Source organism: Bufo gargarizans, chromosome 2 (assembly GCF_014858855.1).
Source record: "Bufo gargarizans isolate SCDJY-AF-19 chromosome 2, ASM1485885v1, whole genome shotgun sequence".
NCBI lineage: Eukaryota > Metazoa > Chordata > Amphibia > Anura > Bufonidae > Bufo > Bufo gargarizans.
The window spans coordinates 682,580,196-682,600,954 of NC_058081.1; the positions used below are offsets into that span (position 1 = coordinate 682,580,196).

A 20,759-nucleotide genomic window follows, 5' to 3' on the forward strand; every position below is an offset into this window, starting at 1 on the left:
GGTGACATAGTATTGAGAAAGCAGCAGCATCAGGAGACCACAGAGTGGCATGGTGACATAGTGTTGAGATGGCAGCATCAGGAGACCACAGAGTGGCAAGGTGACATAGTGTGGAGGTGGCAGCAGCAGCATGAGGTGGCCACAGAGTGGCATGGTGACATAGTATTGAGGAAGCAGCAGCATTAGGAGACCACAGAGTGGCAAGGTGACATAGTGTGGAGGTGGCATCAGCATTAGGAGACCACAGAGTGGCAAGGTGATGTAATCCGTGTACCGGGGTGGGCTCCCCAGGATACAGCGAAGTCACGAACGAGGAAAACAACTCCACCACCAGCTTTTGCCAAAACAGAATTTTGCTTAAACTTCGTAATGAACACAACCACAAATGCGGGAAACCTTCAATAGATATACATACACCTAGCCCAAAGGCTGAGACCCTTGTGCTGCACAGCACGACACCCTCCGATGGATGCAGGAGGAAAACGTGGTAAATTACCTACTGGCGGGCATTACTAAACTGCCATGCCTTACCTGTTATTACCCTAAAAAGCAAGAATAACTATATGGGTGTGTGGTAGGGGCTAGCCTGTGGTGCAGCACAACAGCTTACAATCTTACAAAGCTCTACAATATTCCCACTCCCATAACTGGTCTTGTAGCAAGTGCCTGAGTATTCCTTCTGAGCAAAACATCAGCCTGGCTTGAGTTTGTGGGAAGTTTATCAGCTCTTCAGTGCGAAATGTCACTTTAAGTTATGGAGTCCTTGCAATGAACAGTCAGCAACACTTGTGGCCTGACACAAACAGAGACCCTATCTAACTAACTACAGGCCTGGTCTCAGTCTCTAGGTGCCAACACTGTAATGAGGTGCGTGCACGATCTTACCGACCCGGGTCTGCTCTTTATCCGCTGGTGACTCTGAACCGAACAAAAGCCTCTCCAACAAGCATGCGGTCCCCCAGTGTATGTAGCTTTGCTCTTTAGCTCTCATCAGCGTTCCTGAAAGCAATTCTCATTCCGCTGGACAGGATCAGGGTCTTGGATATGATCAGTTTCACTTAGCTGCAGCTCTGGTCAATGAGGGATGCTCTCACACCTGGATGCTGTCGGCTCCTCTGCTGACACAGTTCCTCAGTCTCAGCTACCTCTAAGATGGCTGCTCCCTTTCTCTTCCTCTCCAGGCTCTGTGTAACTCCACCTCTCATGAAGATGGAAATATATGCAGTCTGTAGCTGTGTTTAGGAAACAGCGGCATCTTGTGGCCAAACAGTAGAATGTCAGTCCAGATCATTTAATTTAATCTACACAAACAGTGTTTAGACAAGAAATGCTGTTTCCCCATCTTACAGTGACATAGTGTGGAGGTTGCAGCAGCAGCATGAGGAGGCCACAGAGTGCCAAGGTGACATAGTGCTGAGGTACCATCAGCATCAGGAGACCACAGAGTGGCAAGGTGACATAGTGTGGAGGTAGCAGCAGCATCAGGAGACCACAGAGTGGCACAATGACAGAGTGTGGAGGTGGCAGCAGCAGCATGAGGAGGAGACAAAGTGGCAAGGTGACATAGTGTTGAGGTAGCAGCAGCATCAGGAGACCACAGAGTGGCAAGGTGACATAGTGTGGAGGTGGCAGCAGCAGGAGACCACAGAGTGACCCGGTGACAGAGTGGGGAGGTGGGTGGCACTAACAGTACCCGATGATGATGGTGGGTGTAAGAAGGAGCACTTGGCATCAGATGTGTGGCATCAGGCGGGTGGCAGCATCAGAATAGTAGCCGAGGCAGGTAGTCAGAAGAAACCGGTCACCTTTTGTCAAGGTTTGGGTGAGGCAGCATGGATGATCTAATCTGATGCATCAGGCATTGGTGGGTGGAAATCTTGGCTGGTCCACACCTGGTTCATCTTGACAAAGGTCAGTCTCTCCACATTTAGGGTGGACAAGCGAGTTCTCCTTGGGGTACCGATGGCCCCCGCCGCACTAAACACCCGCTCTGATGCCACACTACTGGTCGGGCAGGACAGCTTTTCCAGGGCAAACTCGGCCAGTTGAGGCCACAAATCCAGTTTGGCTGCCCAGTAGTCCAGCGGATCTTCAATGACGGCTGGCAGGGTGCACTCCAAGTATGCCACCACCTGCTCGTTCAGGTTCTGCTCTATATATAGCTGCTGATAAGTAGTTTCTACACTATGCGGGTGAAGAAAGCTGCTCATCAGGGACTCTAGACTCAGGCTCTGATGCTGATGGAGCTGGTACTGCTCCTAATAAACTTCCGGCAGCCATTGCAGTGGAACGTGAGCGCAGAAGATGTAGTTGTTCAGTTTGTCCTCCCTCTCAGCGGGTGTAAAAAAGCACCCCATTTTGGACCGGTAGCGGGGGTCTAACATGGGGGAGAGCCAGTAGTCATCCCTCTGCTGAATGCTGACAATTCGGCTGTCACTACACAAGCAAGTGAGCATGCATCGGGACATGTGAGCAAGTGACTCGGAGGGACACCCTGCCTCCATCTCCACTGCATACTGCCACGGTGTGTCTGGGTCATCTGCCTCGTCTTCCCTGTCTCCCTCTTGCTCCTCCGGCTGCTCCTTCTCTCCTGTCACTTCTGTAGAAAAACCACCCATTTTGATACACATTGCTTGTGCTCCAATGTCCTCCTCCTCCTCCAGTTCAGCCCCCACAGGGATCATGTGGCCATGAGATGTAGATGCCAGGTCTCCAGTCCCCTGACCAGCCAGATTTACCAAAATCTTTTTCAGGATATGAATCAGTGGAATGACGTTGTTCATCCCGTAGTCCTGGCGACTAACAAATAATGTGGCCTCCTCAAAGGGCAAACGGCAGGTGTCACGCATGAGCTGCCACTGGCTAACAGCGAAGTTACACAGGGGAGTACTCCTGTCCGCTTGTATCTTCAATAAATCGTTTATGGCCTTTCTCTGTTCGTATAGTCGGTCCAACATATGGAGGGTGGAATTCCAACGGGTGGAAACGTCGAATATCAGCCTATGTTGGGGGATGCCGTTCTGCAGCTGTAGCTCAAGAAGGGTGTGCTTTGCGGTGTACGAGTGGCTGAAGTGAATGCAAAGTTTCCTGGCCATTTTAAGGATGTTTTGCAGATGGGTGGAAGACCAGGAAACGCTCGACAACCAGATTGAACACGTGCCTCATGCAGGGCGCATGGCTCATCCCTCCTTGACACAGCGCTGACACCATGTTCTTCCCGTTGTCGGTCACCATGGTTACGATTTTGAGTTGTCGCAGAGAAAGCCAGGATTCGATTTCTTGATGAAGGACTCGGAGCAGTTCCTCCCCTGTGTGACTCAGTTCGCCCAGGCAAACTAGGCGCAGAACAGCGTGACACCGCCGTGCCCTGCACATGTGGTATGCTGGAGGGGCACTGCGAATTGTCCCTGCAGTGGAGGCTTAGGACAAGGTGGAGGATGAGGAGGCAGAGGCGGACATTGTCGCAGGACCACATCCTACCTAGAATGAAGTCTTCAATGGAGTGCCCAGAGGGAATGTGTGTCACGGAGTTTAAACCTTTTAGCCCCTCCTCCAGTGTGCAGCTCGCATGTCTCTGAGATCACTCAGGAATGTGGTCTTATCAACATAATGGGGGATGGGTACTAGATTACAAGGCCCCTCATTACACAGAATGGTAATAATGAAAGGGAACAGAATTAAAGGGACAGAACCAATCAGTACTTAAAAAATACATATTATATATCAAACCGACTGACAAAATAGGGAACTCCCTTTGGCTATTGATTTTTTGTGTCGCAGTCGGTTTAAATATTTAAGGAATAAGGGGCTGCAGTTTGCACAAACTTTTGAGAAAGTAATTTTTTTCAGTTTTCCCCTACTTAAAAGAAAAAAAAATGCCCTCTGCAGTGAATAGGAGGCGGGGTGGCCGCTTTTATTTCATTGTATGTTATTTTATGCTTCCATTGCATAAATTATCTTTCCTGCTTTCGCAGTCGAATCTGCAGCTGCTCACGGCAGGTTTGTATGATGTCATACAGCGACTGGCTAGCTTCACCTGCCCGTCCATTCTGCATTGTTCACTCCCATCCTTCATTTTACTGGAAGCGTCGTCCTGCACAGACTCAGTGTAAGCACGTATTGCGGACTACAAACTGCTGATCCACAATATACGGGCACCGGCTGTGTGTGCTTAGTATTACGGATGCGGACCTGTTCACGTGAATGGGTCCGCACTCTTGGAGATACGGAGCGGAAGGCCACGGAAGCACTACAGAGCACTTCTGTGGCCTTTTTTCGGTCCGCATCTGCCCACCGCAAAAAAAATAGAACATGCTGTATTTTTTGGGGCGGTGTGGACGGATAGCGGACCCATTAAGTTGAATGGGTCTGCATCTGCCAGTGTAGGCCACACAGGTGGTGCCCGTGCATTGGGGACTGAGATGCGTGGCACAGGTGGCACATGTTCCAGCTCCGCTTTCTCCTCTCCCATCCTGCATCATCACACTTTGTAGGGTTCTGCACAGTCAAACATAGGACCGGACATTACATATGAAGTGGAGCAGCAGAAGATTGGCAGGACGCTTCCTTCAGCGGCTGCGCAGTACAAGTGATGATGAAAGATGGGACAGGATAAAGCAGAGCCTGCACAGGACGCTTCCAGAGATTCTGCGCAGTAAAATGAAGGATGGGAGCGTGCAGTGCTGAATGGATGGGTGGGTGAAGCTAGCCATCCACAGAAGCATAAAATAACATACAAAGATATTAGAGTGGCCAAACGCTTTAGGGTACAGCTGATAACACAGGGAGGGCAGCCGATAATACATAGAACTGAACGCTGGAGTTCCGATCCTTCCTCCCCGGTGTAATAGGCCATTGCAAACTAGCACCAACTTTTTTTTGTGGGTGAGAGAAGCTTTGGTCAGTTGCTGCAGCTCACTCTCAGACAGCGCAGTGCTGCTGTCTGAGAGTGAGCTACTGAAAGGGTGAACATCCCTGTGTCCGTCCAGGCACTGCGACGGACGAAGGACAGGGAGCCAGAAAACCGGACTGTCCGACCTAAAACCGGACATCTGGTACCTTGTTTCCCAGGGTACGTGCGTCAATCACTGCCAGGCAATGCAGAACATGCGCAACGCCCCAGATTGTTTCTTTTTTTAATCAAGTGGAAAACATTCAATACAGCTACAACAGAGGCTGTAACAATCTCTTTGCATTGAGCTCCCCCTTGTGGCGGCCGCATCAAAATGCACGGTTTTCAAGCAGGGAACAGAACCTCCGCGGACCCCATAGCAGCACGTGGTCTGCCTCTTTTGCAGGTACACCACTGCTAACAGTCTGCGCCTCACTGGCGCGGCCTGCTGGTGACTGTCAGTATAGTACAGAATAATGCATTTAGTGCAAGGTATCTTAGAAGTGATCAAAACACAGCCTGTCAAAGTCCCCTTGTGGGACTAGTAAATGGTTAAAAAAATAAATGCCTTCAGCTGTCGAGCGCACGTGTAACAGGTCAGCCAGTGTCACAGGTACAAAACTGCTGACAGATGCCCTTTAACGAGAGGTTGTCACAGCCCTGCCCCTTTTACCCATTCTCATCTCAGACATGGGACATTTACAGCATGTCCGATAGATTCAGGTCCCACATCTCTAGAACTGGGGGCCCCCCAACTCCATCCCATCACTGTCTGTGTTGTTCTGGTGAATAGGGCGGTTTCCGTAAATCTCGAGGCAGCATCCAGTGGGACCAGGTCGGGGCCCCCAGCTCTAGAGACAGATGTGGGTCCCAGAGGTCTCATGCAGATGGTGCACCGGATCTGTCCGTGGCGTAAAATTAGGGTATGTTCCACCCTCAGAGTTTGTCATGGATTGCGCGGAAGATTTGCAGCAGATTTCACCCTATGCATTGCATACAAATCTCATCCATTTTTCTTCTTCTCGTTGCGGCAGGTATGACGTGCCAAGCTCGCAGCTCCTACGTGGAGAATGAGGTGCTCTGGGGTCACCGCTTCATGCCGGTCCTTACCTTAGAAGAAGGCTTCTACGAAGTGGATTACGACACTTTCCATAACACAGATGAGACGCCAACCCCTACCACCAGCGCCAAAGAGCTGGCGGAGCTGAACCAGAAGGGTGAGGTCCTCACCTCCACCACCAGCAGAGGCAACCAGACCTCCAGCAGTGACTCACAGGACAGGTCGGAGGCTGAGAACGTACCGGTGATCTCCAACGGGGACATTGGTAAAGTAAAGATGGACGGTTGTGAGTGATGATAATGAAACGGGGGGAAAACAGTGAAGTTTTTGGCAGAAACAGACGGACGGACGAGGAAGGTTGTTTACTTGAGAGCTACGATAATGATCTCCAAGTACGATCATTAGACTGCATGCGTTGTGTGCGGCCTAGGCGGCCATCTTGTCGGCTGGAATGCTATCAGGTCTCTGGTGACATCAGAAGGACCGGTCCTCTCACTTCCAGATTATATCAGATGAGTCCTGCCCTGCGGAGGTCAGAGGCCATTGGAAAGAGCATTTAAAGGGGTTGTTCCAGATCTCTCAGACTGGCGGGACTCACGTTGGTGATCATACGTAGGGCTCATTCAGACGAACGTGAGGGCTCCGGCCTGTATTGCGAACCACAAACGATGGGTCCACAATATATGGGCACTGGCCATGTGCACTCTGTGCTGCGAATGCGGATCCATTGACTTGAATGGTTCCGCGATCCGCAAAACAAGTCAAAGGACAGGACATGTCTTATTTTTTGCGGAGCGGAGGCACGGATCGGAAGCCCACGGAAACACTCCGCACCACCAAAGATAAGACATGTCCTATCTTTTGACGTATTTTGTGGCTCGCAGACCTATCCAAGTCATCTGCAGCTCGGAGTGTGCGCGGCCATTGTCCGTATATTGCGGACCCACCGTTTGCGGTCTGCAGCACGGCCACAGAGCCCTTACCTTCATCTGAATGAGGCTACAGTCATAGATAAACAGTCATGAAGAATGGACACGCTGTTTTTCATGGCCATTTTTGTTACCAGTTTTGCATCCATATTCTGGCCATTTTTAACCCTTGGAGGACACTGAGATTTTTCATTTTTGCATTTTCATTTTTCACTCATAGCCCTAACTTTTTTATTTTTCCGTTCACATAGCCTTATGAGGGCTTATATTTTGCGGGACAAGTTGTACTTTCTAATGGCGCCATTTACACTTGCATACCATGTAGTGGGAAGCGGATATAAATTCCAAATGGGGTAGAATTGGGAAAAAAGCAATTCTGACAAAGGTTTTTATTTATTTATTTTATATTATATGGTAAAATTGACCGGTTATCTTCATTCTCCAGGTCAGTACAGTTACAGCGATACCACACAATTTATTTATTTTTTTATCTTTAAGAAAAAAAATTATAATTTTATGACCATATTCTGACCTCTAACTTTTTTGTAGTTATGTGTACAGGGGATTTTTTGCAGGGTGACCTGTACTTTTCAGAGATATCAATTTGAAGTGTGCATGACTATCACATTTTACAAAAAATTGTGAATTGACAGTTTTTATGTTTTTTCCCGTTACGCCATCAATATTTTGTATGGGCATTTTCGCATGCGGCGATGCCCATGATGTGTTATTTTTTTTCTTTTTTTTCTTTATCGGTTAAGTATTTATATTTTTAGGAAAAGGGGGTGATTTGAACTTTTTTTTAAGTCACCCTGGGTGACAATCATTAGATTGCCCACTGTGTTCATTGATGGCTATATAGCCATCACTGAACACTTAATTTTTAATATAACAATAGAGTGCTGCCACCTAGTGGCCTGTATTGGTATATTCTCTAATAGACTCCAAAGCTGGCTTTGGGCGATTAGAGCAGTGTTTCCCAACCAGTGTGCCTCCAGCTGTTGCAAAACTACAACTCCCAGCATGCCCACACAGCCAAAGGCTGTCCAGGCATGCTGGGAGTTGTAGTTTTGCAACAGCTGGAGGCACACTGGTTGGGAAACACTGGATTAGAGCAGTGTAACAGGTTCCCCCATCTCAGCCGGGGAACGCTGTTACCAGAGAGGAAACGCGTGGCTTCCGCTTCTGGACTGCCCTGATCAAATGTGAAAGGGAAAATGTATGCGATCATTCTTATTTAAATCCCAACCCCTGCAGTATACATAATGTCCCCCAGTAGTATACATAGCGTCTTCCATAGTGGCCCCCAGCAGTAATAATGGCCCCCATAATGTCCCCCAGCTGTAATGAGTTTTGGGGGGGGGGGGGGGGGGGGGGGGGGGGGGGTTAAGCAAAAAAATAAAAAGGACTCCCCTCATCCACTTGCACACACAGAGGCAGTCACTCCTCTCTTGATGCGGAAGGCATGATCACTAGGAGCACATGGTGACATCATCACACTTGGGCCTCTTACACACGAACGTTGTGCATCCATTCCGTGCATTGGGGACTGCAATTTGCGATCCCCAATGCACGGGCAGCGGCCGGGACGGATCGAGACCCATTCAACTTGAATGGGTCCGTAATCCGTCCGCCCCACAAAAAAAATAGAACAGGTTCTATTTTTTAGCGGTGCGGAGGCACGGACAGAAACACCACGGAGGCACTCCATAGCGCTTCCGATTCCATGCTTCCATTCTGCATCTCCGTGAATAGGTCCACATCAGTGATGCGGGCTGCAATACAGCAACGGGCACACAACGTTCATGTGCAAGAGGCCTTGAGCAGAGGTCCTTCTGCATCAAGAGATGAACGACTGCTTCAAGTGGAGGAGGTAAGTATCAGTAGTTATTTTTTTTATAATCTAAACCACGAATGCTCAACCTGCGGCTGTTTCAAACTACAACTCCCAGCATGCCCGGACAACCTACAGCTAGCAGCCTAAAAGCAGGGCATGGTGGGAGTTGTAGTTTTACAACAGCTGGAGGGCTGCAGGTTGAGCATCCCTGATCTAACCCATGAAAGGCCATTTTGCGCAAGTGTAACCGTTTTTAGCGGCCATTAGACGGGTGCAGTCCCGTCTAACAGCTGTTCAAAATGGTCCTATTGATTTTAGTGGGGTCTGTCTGACCGTGAAAATAGCCAAAAATAGGACATGTCAAATGTTTTTACAGCGTCTATTTACAAATAGTTAAAAATAATAACGCCTATGTGAATAGCCCCATTGACTGATTGTTTTCTAATAACGGCAGTGTTCACTGTGAATGGAGCCTTACCCGATCCCAGGCTCGTTCGCTCCCAGCCTCCGCTGTTTGTCTCGGATTCCACCATGAAAACTTCCCAATTGACGCTGCTGCAGCCAATCACTGGTCGCTGCTCTCCTTGCGTCATGTCAAAAAAATTGTCACGTGACACAAGGGGAGGCGATCACCGCTGACACCAGTGATTGGCTGCAGCATCAAACAGGGAATTTACATGGAAGGATCTGAGACGAGCAGGAGGCAGAGGGGCTGGAGCCAGCCTCGGGGATCAGGTAAGTGATCCACCAACGCAGGTCCCGTCCGTCTGAGAGGTCTGGAAATTAGTGAACAAACCCTTTAAGAATTTTTTTTAAATCCTGTTGAGAGTCGTCCTCTTTTATCAACCATTTTTCAGTAATATCCGTTTCTGGGAAAGCTGGGTTACAGCCAGTCATGGCCCCATCACAGCTCCCACTGCAGTGACTACCCAACGTTCCCAGCATCCTGAACAACAAACCCGACTACATGGAAGGATTCATCCCCTGGGCACTTTGCCATTTTGGTGCCATGGAAAGCTGGTTGGTGGCAATATATTGTCCGTTTCTGGAAAAGCTGGGTGACAACCAACATGTCCATCATTACAGCCCTCACTGGGAGGTTTACTGAGCTTTAGTAAACTCCGGAAAAGCAAATCTGTCTATGGCATCAGACACCTCTGTCCATTTAGTTGACAGGTCACATGGGTATCATATTAGAAGCCATATTGTTCATCACCCAGCTTTCCCAAAAGCAGATAGGACTTTGATGCAACACAAGGGAGTGATTTGTACCGACACCAGTGGCGCTGGCGTCCAGGAAAGCTGGGTGACAACTGGTGGACGCATTTGTACTCATCCCCCTTTCCCAAAAACAGATGAACACAATTTTTAGTATCTTGACAGAGTCCAACCTGCGGCTCTCCAGCTGTTGTGAAACTACAACTCCCATCATGCCCGACAGGGACACAGGTCATGACGAGGTTAGGAGCACGCGCTGCTTGGTCATTCCAGTCTGTTCATCAAGGGTGCAGCGACAGCGCTCGCCAGGGCACAAAGCAGCCATTTTATTTCCCTTACATTTCCACCTCCTGACAGCAAGCAGAGATCTTAAAACTGTGATGAACTGAACCAAAGTCTATTCGAAAGTAGCAGGCTGTGTAGCCATTCTTCTAGGATTTGCTTCTCAGAGCACAATGATAACAGGCCATACCTCTAACGCCATAATGTGACCACAGTAATACGAGAAGGAAGAGGTGGGGCAAAGGTAAGTGGCCAGCATAAGTACTAGGCGCCAAATCTGCAGTAAACCTAGAATGCGATTGGCTCCTATGAACCGAGCGTGGACCAGCAGGTGGCGGATTACAGGGACAAAGTACAGACTGTAGTTGAATCCGTGCTCAGAAAACCCTGCGCTGGACAGAAATCTGCCGGCAACGTGCTTCAGTAGTGCAGGCTCAGGCTTTGGGCCTGTAACTTCAAGGGACTGAATCTCAGCACTGAAGAAGGATAATAAAATACAGATTTCACATACAGAGGGCCTTCAATAACTGTGTCCTTACGCGATCATACACAATAGAAGACCTAATAACCCCCACCATTGTTTTATCATTTATTAAAGTATATTTTCATACCGCAGTGATATTTCACAGACTGTTTATCAGCAGGTCCTCCATTCTGGGTGACTTACATTGGACTGGCTGTAGAAATCAGGTTGGCTTTAGGCACAAATTCAGAAGAACCACGGGGCTCGGATACTGTTTAATACCGGCCTACCTTGGTAACTACATTTCCATTAGAAGGTTCAGACGAATGTCCAAAACCTCAACCTACGTTATTCCAATGTGTTCTATTGCCAAGTAAGCGTTGCTGCAGTTCACACTGTGAACACCAGGTGGCAGCAGAGAAACTAGAAACGCTGATCTCGCCCTTTTTTAGCCTATTATAATGCACTGTGAAGATATAATCGTTTGCCAATTGCGCATTGATCGCCTGTCTCCTCTATGTGTCTTGCATCTGTCCTGGAGATCTAATAAAGATTTAATATACGAGTGGCTTATGTTTTTTTTTCACATGTGAACCCCCCCTGGACACCGAGGGGGTGGAAGGGCCTGGCAGGGAAATACTTATCTGCCAAAAATAAAAATAATCAGAGGAACAGCCTAGTCCGGGTTGCTTTTTTTTTTATTGACATAGAAATAAGTGTACTAGGTGCTGTCTTCCCATTGCCGAGCAGCACAGATCATCAGGTTCACGTGGACGACTCCAGCTGACATTTCCCAATTCAAGTCAACATCATTCCAGACTAATGGAAGCAAGAAGAGTCCATTTCACTACAGACGTCCAGCTTTATATTTTACCGGGGTAGGTCCCTGCTTCTCTCTGCTCGTCCCACTTCTCCACCTACAAAAAGACATAAGGAATAGTATGAAAGGAGGCAAAAGTCACAAAGACTATAATAAATGTGTATGCTGGATTCAGCACTCCTCCTGCCAATCTATCCGTATAAACCAGATTGCAAATGAATGGCACTTTACAAAATCAGGACACCCGTCAGACAGACCTGTGGTACAAGTTCCTCCCCAGCTTAGAGGCGGTCTGACAGCACTAGATTAGGGCTGGGAAGAACAGAACATACCCCTTCATTGAACTTCTCATCAGGAGCAGTGAGAATATGAAGTTTTATTCTGCCAGACTCTGCTCCCGCCCAGGAAGCAGTTTCACTGTGACATCCTCACAGCCCCTTCCTGCCTTGAGTGTCAGATCTGCTGGCTGGACACCTCAGACCAGAGGGGAGGGGCTGTAAGGCTGTGAACACTTCAGTGGAGCCCCACCTCCTGGGCACTTGCAGGAGAAGAAACTGGCTGAATAAAACTTCATATTCACACTACAAATGATAATAAACACTCCACGAAAAGTATGTCTGTCCTGCTCTCCCCAACTCCTACTTAGTCCCGTCAGCAGTTTAGTATGGTCAAAACTCCTGACAGATTCCCTTATAAAGCGGTTGGCCCACAGACAACAAGTATCACCTATTCACAGGAAAGGTGACAACTGTATGATTGCTGGGGGTCTGACCACTGGGACCAACAAAATCATGACAACAGGGGTCTCACTGAGCGGTCACATCAGCTCCATTCAATGTCTAAGACTGACAGTACTGCGCTTGGCTAACTCCATGCGCTGCGCAGGCAGTGAACGCAGCGGCAGTGTGCCTGCCTGACCACGGGGCAGAGGATCACAGGACGGCTGTTCTGATGGAGGTCACAGCAGTCTGACCGCTTTTTGACATGAAACTGACCATTAACTTTACATCTGATTTTAGAAAGTACACACAAGTGGGAAAAGCAGGTCAAACACTGTGCTGAGCCGCAGTAACTAGAGCGAATTATAGGGAATCTGTCACCTCCTCCTACTGCGCGAAACCGATGGCAATGCTGTGCAACATGATTAAACTATACCTTAGTCTGGGCTCGTGGTCTCTGAAAATATCAGAAAAATACATTTGGAATAAAAATTAGGACCAAAGTGCTCAGCAGGGCATCAGCAATGGATCAAGGAGACCAAGAGCGCCCAATCTCCCTCCTCTGCAACCTCACATACTTCTTTTGAACTCTATCGTTGGTGGTTTCTTCAGCGAAATCTCACGCAAGTATAAAAGAAGTATGTGACGTCGCAGAGGAGGGGCGGACTAGGAGGGGCACTGGTCTTGGGCTCTGGCGGAGAGGCACGATTGGGCTCTTGAAGGAGGACGGCTTGGGCTCCTTGAACTGTTAGTGACGCCCGCTCGGCACTTTAGACCTAATTTGCTTACCAAACGAAGTTCCTTTTCTGGTGTTTTAGCAGATCACCCTTTTCTATACTGGTAATCATGTTACACAGCACTACATAGCATTGTCATGGGTTTCATACAGTAAGAGGAGGTGACAGACTCCATTTAAGGAGGTTGTGGCTAGAATATACCATCAGTTTCCAATATATGGGGGTGCCCGCTACAGCGCTGGTTTGGTTCTGCATTCCCTTCAGTTCCTTCCTGCTCCAAGTCACCAGATGGGAACTGGCTCCATTCATGCAAAGCTTTGAAGGGGAGTCTGGGATCACTGAGGACCAGTACTTGGAGGGGGTGCAGGAAAGAACTTCAAGCCCGGCCCCAACACACATGACATGAACAGTCATTCATATGAGTAGCCATCACGTAATACTGTATTGGTATGGCTGGTGGGCGAGACAGACGGCTGCATTATATATAAACGTTATATTACTGGAGATGCTCGAACGAGAACATTTAAACCTGATTGAATGTGAAGAAGAACCAGGGTGAACATGGCAACTCACCAGATGCTAAATAAATAAAAAACACAACATGCAAGCATCCAGCATCACCTACCCATGAGTTGGGGCACATGGAGCTGTAGACACGACGGTACCATTGACATGGATAGGGGTCCTTGCCTTTAGCGTTCAGAGACTTCTCACATCGATGAAAATCTAAGCAGAAAAAAGATTTCAGTAAGTCCATGGTTTAGCGAGATCACAGTACCTGCAGTCACCACTAGTGGGAGCTGAGGGACTTACTGTGGACAGGTGTACAATTGCAGTTAATGAGAGCTGAATATGCCATGAGCTCCTCCTTGTGGTGGCTACAGAATAGTGTGGTCCTGTGCCCGGGCCAGAGGCCATACCTCACCCCGTGCCAGAGGCCGTACCTCACCCTGTGTCCAGGCCACAGGTGCCCAACAGGGCCCTAGAGCCACCTTTCAATTGTACAGTTCCCCCAATAAACTTCTCCTTTGGCTCTATTATTGTGATCACTTCCATCTGTCATCATGACAGTCAGAACTCCTCCAGTCTTTTTTTTTTATAATTTTTTTTTAACATATTAATGAAATTTGGCCATAAGAGAGAATGCAATTCACAAAAAGCCTAAAACAGCGCCAGCAGGGAGAGAAGGGGAAACTTGAAATCAATGCAAGCCGAGGACTGGGATTAGTAATGGCTAATTCCCATCAGGATGTAAATGGGTATCTGCCACCTCCCTGTGGACAGCAATTCTGGGATTCCTCTCCCAAGCGCAGCGGCGCCCCCATCTGTCTGACAATAACCAAGTAGTCTGTCAACAATTTGGTAGACAGCACTACAAACATACCTCTTGCAGAGATTTTCTCATCAGGAGTAGTATGAATATGAGCTTTTATTCTGCCAGACTCTGCTCAATGTGTGCAGGAGGCGGAGGTTCTCTGACGTGCTAACTCCAGAGACGGCTGTAGTGGCCTCCTGGTGGGATCCTACAGCTGTCACTCAGAGCAGAGGGCGAGTGCAGGGATGCAGCACAATGCAGAGGGCACCTCTCAGTAAAGCTCCTTCTCCCCGGCACTTATCGAGCAGACCTTGGTAGAGTAAAGAGTCATTCACACCACTCCTGATGAGAAGAGCTCCATAGATTGATTGTACTGCTCTCAACATCCCCTGCCTAGCACTGTCAGCAGTATAGCATGGTCAAAACTGCTCACAGGCTCCCTTTAACCCCTTAGATGCCATGGTCAATAGCAACCACAGCATCTAAGGAGTCTGACAGAGTGAGGGCGTTCGCTCTGCCAGATCATCGGTACCTCTGAACAAGACCATAGGGTGCAGCTGGGCTTCCATGGCAGCAAGGGGACTGATAAAGGCCAGAAGCCCCAAGAGGAATGTCCTAATACAGGGATGCTCAACCTGCAGCCCTCCAGCTGTTGCAAAACTACAATTCCCAGCATGCCTAGACAGCCTAAAGCTATTAGGGCATGCTGGGAGTTGTAGTATTGCAACAGCAGGAGGGCTGCAGGTTGGGCATCCTTGTCCTAATAGATTGACTAATGCCAAGTATTTAAAGGAATCATAGAAAGAAAAATCACTACTCCAAAATGGTGAAAAAAATGCAACTCTTCCCACAACCCACATAAATTATCTGTACTAGGAAACCATGTGAAGCCTCACACATGACATTACCCAGAACCAGAAAAAAATACCAGGGTCACATGATCCCTCTCAGCCAACAGGAAGCTCGGAAAAGTTGACACGTGTATGTAATATTATACTCCCAAAACAGCTGACTGGCTAAGGCAGATCATTTGATTCCTGCTGCCAATGTCTTGTAGGATTAGCCCAGCTGAATGTAATGATGCCTTCCCAGATCTAGAGGGGGAAAAAAAAAAAAATAGGACTAAAGCCATATGCAAATGAGCAATTAAGTGCACAGAGGGCTGGCCAAAGCGAATCTGTGCACTCTTGCTCCTTCCAGTTCCTCAGCCTCGCTTTCCTTCTTGATTGATGAAGGTCACCTTGCCTGGATCTGTCAATCAAGAAGGTGCTAGCAAAGGAAACAGAAGGCGCAAGGATGAGCAGTGGCTTGGGCCCGCCCTCAGTGCACTTAACTGCTCATTTGCATATGACTTTAAAGTACCTTTTCTCCCAGAATGAAGCAACAGATCTGAAAGTGAAAGGTTTCATTACATTCAGCTGAGCTGGTCCTACAAGGCATGGTGCCCGGCATTGTTTTCTTCCGACAGCAGTCATTGGCTGGAGCGGGGCCTATGACCATGCACCGCCGGATGTAAACAGTGCAGACCTGGAGAAAGCAGAGACAGCAAGAGGACCGCAGAGGAGTGGAGCAGGTTAGTACAAATCCTCTGTTTAGGGGGCAGGCTGCAGGCACTTGCTAAAATATAATAAATTACAGGAAAAACCCCTTTAAATGCTGCCTTCAATACTGATCGAGGCACCTGCGTAGGTAGACAAAGGGAATCTCTGCAACATGACCATTGGGTGCCAGATTACAGAAATGTAAAACTCTGGCCTATCACTAGGACCTGTCCCAGCTGCGGCATGCTGGGAGTAGTAGTGTCACCACCATTGCAGAGGCTTAGTTTAGGATGTAATCCTGTGCCGAGGACTTCTGGGGAATCAGTGCAAGGACAGGAGTAGTTGCCGTGCGGCGGCCATAGTGCGATTGCAGATGTGCACGGCTCACGGATGTTAATGATTAATCTTTATAGTTGGTAGCTCCTTCACAGACCTGAAACCAGACAACATAGAAAACCAGCAGGGAGACTGGGGTGTCCGGCTATCACTGGGAGCAGAGGGAGGCGACAGGCGAAACAATAAGTCTCTGTTCACATACAGCGTGCAGAGACGGGGACAGATTTTCAGTCATGTGACCGCAAAACTACAACTGAATGGGAGCCATGAAAAGCGCAGGCGCCAATAGGGGCATGTGACAGGACCGTGAACCAGCTTGCTGTAGAACTACAAATCCCAGCACGCACTGACAGCAGGAGGGAGACACCCCTGTGTTATAAAGGTGGCCACATACTTCAGATGTACAGGCTACGTAGCCGGCTGCCAAGGGCTGGTATGTCAGTGGGCGATTCAGTTTAAGATTTTATCGTCGTCGAACCCAAAGAGCCGTAACTTTTTTTTTTTTTTTACTTTTCCAGCAATGTCGCTGCTTGTTTTTTTGCAGGAGGAGTTGTATTTTTCATTGGTGCCATTTATTTTATTCTTAGTTTTATTTTTTGTGAGGCAAGATGAAGTATAGGCGGCCATCTTGGTCTGTTTCTTTTTTTTAACTGTGTGGGATAAGTACAATAACCCAGGATGTCAGAGAAGCACTTTCTTTTTTTTCGCCAAATTCCCACAAGGGAAACTGATTGCTTACATAATCCGTCCAGTAAGTAAATGGTTGTACTGGTCTGCAGACAAGCTCAAACAGCTCCCAGTTTTGGTGTCCAGCATCCAGGTGGCCTCTATTACAAGGCCCTGTCTCTGCCCAGACCAGGAGAAGGAAAACTGGTGCCATGGAGCCCATCAAGTGTCCTGCCAGTCACAGGCGCCTTCGCTTGCAGTGATGTGGCGGACGAGAAGCCTGGACTGCTACAGACAGAACACGGATGTCTTCAGCATTGAATCCAGGTTCTGTTCGGGACCCAACAACGGTTGGATCTGAGTGTGCAGGCCTCCTGGTGAGAACTTCCATCCTGCCTTTGCTGTGGAGCGACGCGCTGCCCCGACTGCTGGCGAGATGATCTGGGAGCCACTGCATACAACAGACGGTCACAAGGACACTAACAGCTCAGCGATACGTGCAGAACGCCCTGCGCCCATGTGTGTTGCTTCTTACGTCCAACTGTGTCTCCACCCGGATCCGGGCTAGAGGCAGCACAACAGGGCCCTAGAGCCTCCATTCAATTTCACAGTTTTCCCAAAGTTTCTCTTTCCTCTAATACTGTAATCATCACTTCCCTCTATCATCATCATAGTCACACAAAGGAAGCTTCATTCCAACATCTCCTTCTTGGTGCATCATTTTATGTACTGCAGTTTTAGTGTCAGGCTGTAAGGACACTACCGGCAGCCATATTGGAGCAGGCTCGGAGGACGTCGTCGGGCCCTTCCTAATCAGCGACCCTTCATTTGTTCACCTAGTTTAATGCAGAAGGTGCTATTGATTGTATCATCTAAGGCAGGGGGAGGCAACCTCCGTCCCTCCAGCTGTTGTGGAACTACTACTCCCAGCATGCATACCTACTCTGCTCTTCTCCGAACTCCTGTATAAATGAATGGAGCATGCTGGGAATTGTAGTTTTTACAGCAGCTGGAGTGCCAAAGGTTGCTGATCCCTGATCTAAGGAGTTAAATTGCCAGTAGCAGAATATTGTACTTATATTGCAAAGAGATCTTGCTTAATAATAGTCTGTTTTATTCAATAAATAATTACCAATTTTTTTAAAAAATTGCTAGTAGCAGAGCTCCCCTATCTACTGCAGCCAGCTCCCACTGCCAGGGCGCACACACACCTGCTGGGCGCTCCACCCTCACCACTGAAAGGGGTTCTACGCTTTTTCTATATGGACAGGATAGGTCATCAGGATCAGATCAGCAAGGATCCAAAACTTGGCACCCCGCAGATCAACTGCATGAAGAGAATGCACTGCTCATGGGTCATCAATACAGGAAAAGCAGAGAACCCCTTTAACTATATCGAGGTGTAGAAATAGATAATTTACACTAAATTATTCTGCTAGTTATTGGAAACAGAACGAACAGCTGAGCTCCAAGTAATGGGGGGGGGGGAGTAGTTTGCAGGATCAGTAATGTATGTACACAGTGACTGCACCAGCAGAATAGTGAGTGCAGCTCTGGAGTATAATACAGGATATAACTCAGGATCAGTACAGGAGAAGTAATGTATGTACACAGTGACTGCACCAGCAGAATAGTGAGTGCAGCTCTGGAGTATAATACAGGATGTAACTCAGGATCAGTACAGGATAAGTAATGTATGTACACAGTGACTCCACCAGCAGAATAGTGAGTGCAGCTCTGGAGTATAATACAGGATGTAACTCAGGATCAGTACAGGATAAGTAATGTATGTACACAGTGACTCCACCAGCAGAATAGTGAGTGCAGCTCTGGAGTATAATACAGGATGTAACTCAGGATCAGTACAGGATAAGTAATGTATGTACACAGCGACTGCACCAGCAGAATAGTGAGTGCAGCTCTGGAGTATAATACAGGATGTAACTCAGGATCAGTACAGGATAAGTAATGTATGTACACAGTGACTGCACCAGCAGAATAGTGAGTGCAGCTCTGGAGTATAATACAGGATGTAACGCAGGATCAGTACAGGATAAGTAATGTATGTACACAGCGACTGCACCAGCAGAATAGTGAGTGCAGCTCTGGAGTATAATACAGGATGTAACTCAGGATCAGTACAGGATAAGTAATGTATGTACACAGTGACTGCACCAGCAGAATAGTGAGTGCAGCTCTGGAGTATAATACAGGATGTAACTCAGGATCTGTACAGGATAACAATGTTGTAGACCTATATGTGAGCGGTGTACACTCATTCACCAAAAGGACACTGGGGTCAGATATGGTCACTGAACACTTTTCTTACCCAGGTAGTTCTGGACGCAGTGTTTGGTCTGATTTTGATTTGGAAACCGGGCGTCAAATGGAGCAGTTTTGTAGTTCTCAATCTTCTGGTGGATGTCGTCTCCCATACTGCCGGCTGGAAATACTAGAAGAAGAAAAGACAACGTCGGCTTCATTTCACTGTCACACACAGAGGCCCCCGGCTCCGCAGCACTGCACATCAGTCACCACGTCCTCCGCTCCTCACACCCACAGCTTAATAAAGGGAAAAAAGATCCAAATGATCTCTGTCTATTCTACCACCCTGTAATTAAGAAGGTGGGGGTCCTTCCCCTTCAGCAGATGTCACCTTGCCACTTCCCAGATGCACGAATAAAGGAAATGGGGGTCCTGAGACTGCATGGACTAAGTGAGAGCCCCTCCAATCTGGAAAGTGGACAATCCCTTTAAGAATGGCCATGCAGAACTTCCTCTTTATTTATAGCGACCTACACAGCAGAGGTCAGCAAACTCCAGGGGACTGCAGTGGCTGTGGAACTACAACTCCCAGCAAGCTCCATTCATTTATTTAGACCTTAATAGGGACGGCCAAGCACATGGGCATGCTGGGAGTTGTAGTTTCACAGCGGCAGAGTACTGGAGATTGCTGACCCTTGATTACAGCAGCACTGTTTTCCTGTAATTTTTGCAGTATTTAGTAAATTGTAAAGATAAGAAACCTGCGCCCGCGGCCAATATTACTGGGGTGACATTGGCTGCGCTGCTTTGTGGGGCTCTAACTGCAGCGAATATCAGCTCTAATAATCATTATAACAGTACAGAACCACGTGACTGACATCACAGCGCTATATACCGCTAGGAATGACTGCACCCCAACTCTCAGACGCGCTTCAGCCCCCCGGACACTGCCCCTCCCGTCCTCCCCAGGCCCCTGCACCCCCACGAACACCCTCCTGTACCTACTGCACCCCCGGCATCCCAGGACACCGGTCCCCGGCCTCTCACCTCAAGCTCTCACACTGCACACCCGCCTCAATGTCACAGCTACCAGGGACCGGAAGTGCAGGTTTTTTTTCTAACAGGAATTACGTCACTCTATCTAAGGGCACGGGAGAAGGGCATTGCGGGCTCGACGCACAAAGCGTAGTGACGTCACGGTGCGTGCCACCTGCTCTAATTTAACCCATGAGCTCCCTCTTCCCTAGCGGGCGAGTGCGCGTTCCTGAGGCGGTCTTCCGGCTGAAGGGGTTAAGAGAATTCGCTTGGCCATTGGCCGCTCGGCTGTTGCTAGGGCGGCTTGTCGGGCGCCATTTTGTGTGTTAGGAAGCGCACATAGGCCTGTCTCGGGGCGGGTAGACGTGTGTACAGCATTACATGTAATATGACTGATCACACAGCAGTCCTCCCAACCAGTGCGAGTCATTGGGTCGTCCTGAGACTGAGCAGCATGAAGCTGGTCTCTTACTGACTGGTCCATGTGGACGAGGAGAACCTGTCTTACTGATACATTACAGCCTGCATCAACGGGGACACCCAAGAGGGCCACTGAAAGGGTTAAAAGCCACCACCTAATAAAAGGACATGAGTAAAAAAATATCAATCTGTGGCCGACGTTTCTTATTTAATTGCCATAGACCC

At 48.4% G+C, this 20,759-nt stretch overlaps 1 protein-coding gene across 2 annotated transcripts; it reads right to left on the reverse strand.

The window, feature by feature from the left end:
- Window positions 1-11,360: 11,360 nt before the first annotated feature.
- On the reverse strand, window positions 11,361-20,272 carry LOC122928966 (cytochrome c oxidase subunit 6B1). 2 transcript variants are annotated; one of them, XM_044282320.1, is made up of 4 exons: window positions 20,127-20,272; window positions 19,144-19,266; window positions 13,582-13,682; window positions 11,361-11,597 (listed from the first exon to the last, which is right to left on the reverse strand). In XM_044282320.1, the coding sequence occupies exons 2-4, from the start codon at window positions 19,247-19,249 to the stop codon at window positions 11,544-11,546; spliced, it is 261 nt and encodes an 86-aa protein (XP_044138255.1). In that variant the 5' UTR covers window positions 19,250-19,266; window positions 20,127-20,272; the 3' UTR covers window positions 11,361-11,543. The 2 variants fall into 2 exon arrangements, with proteins under 2 accessions (XP_044138255.1, XP_044138256.1); XM_044282321.1 differs by having other exon boundaries at window positions 20,081-20,190.
- Window positions 20,273-20,759: the final 487 nt, after the last annotated feature.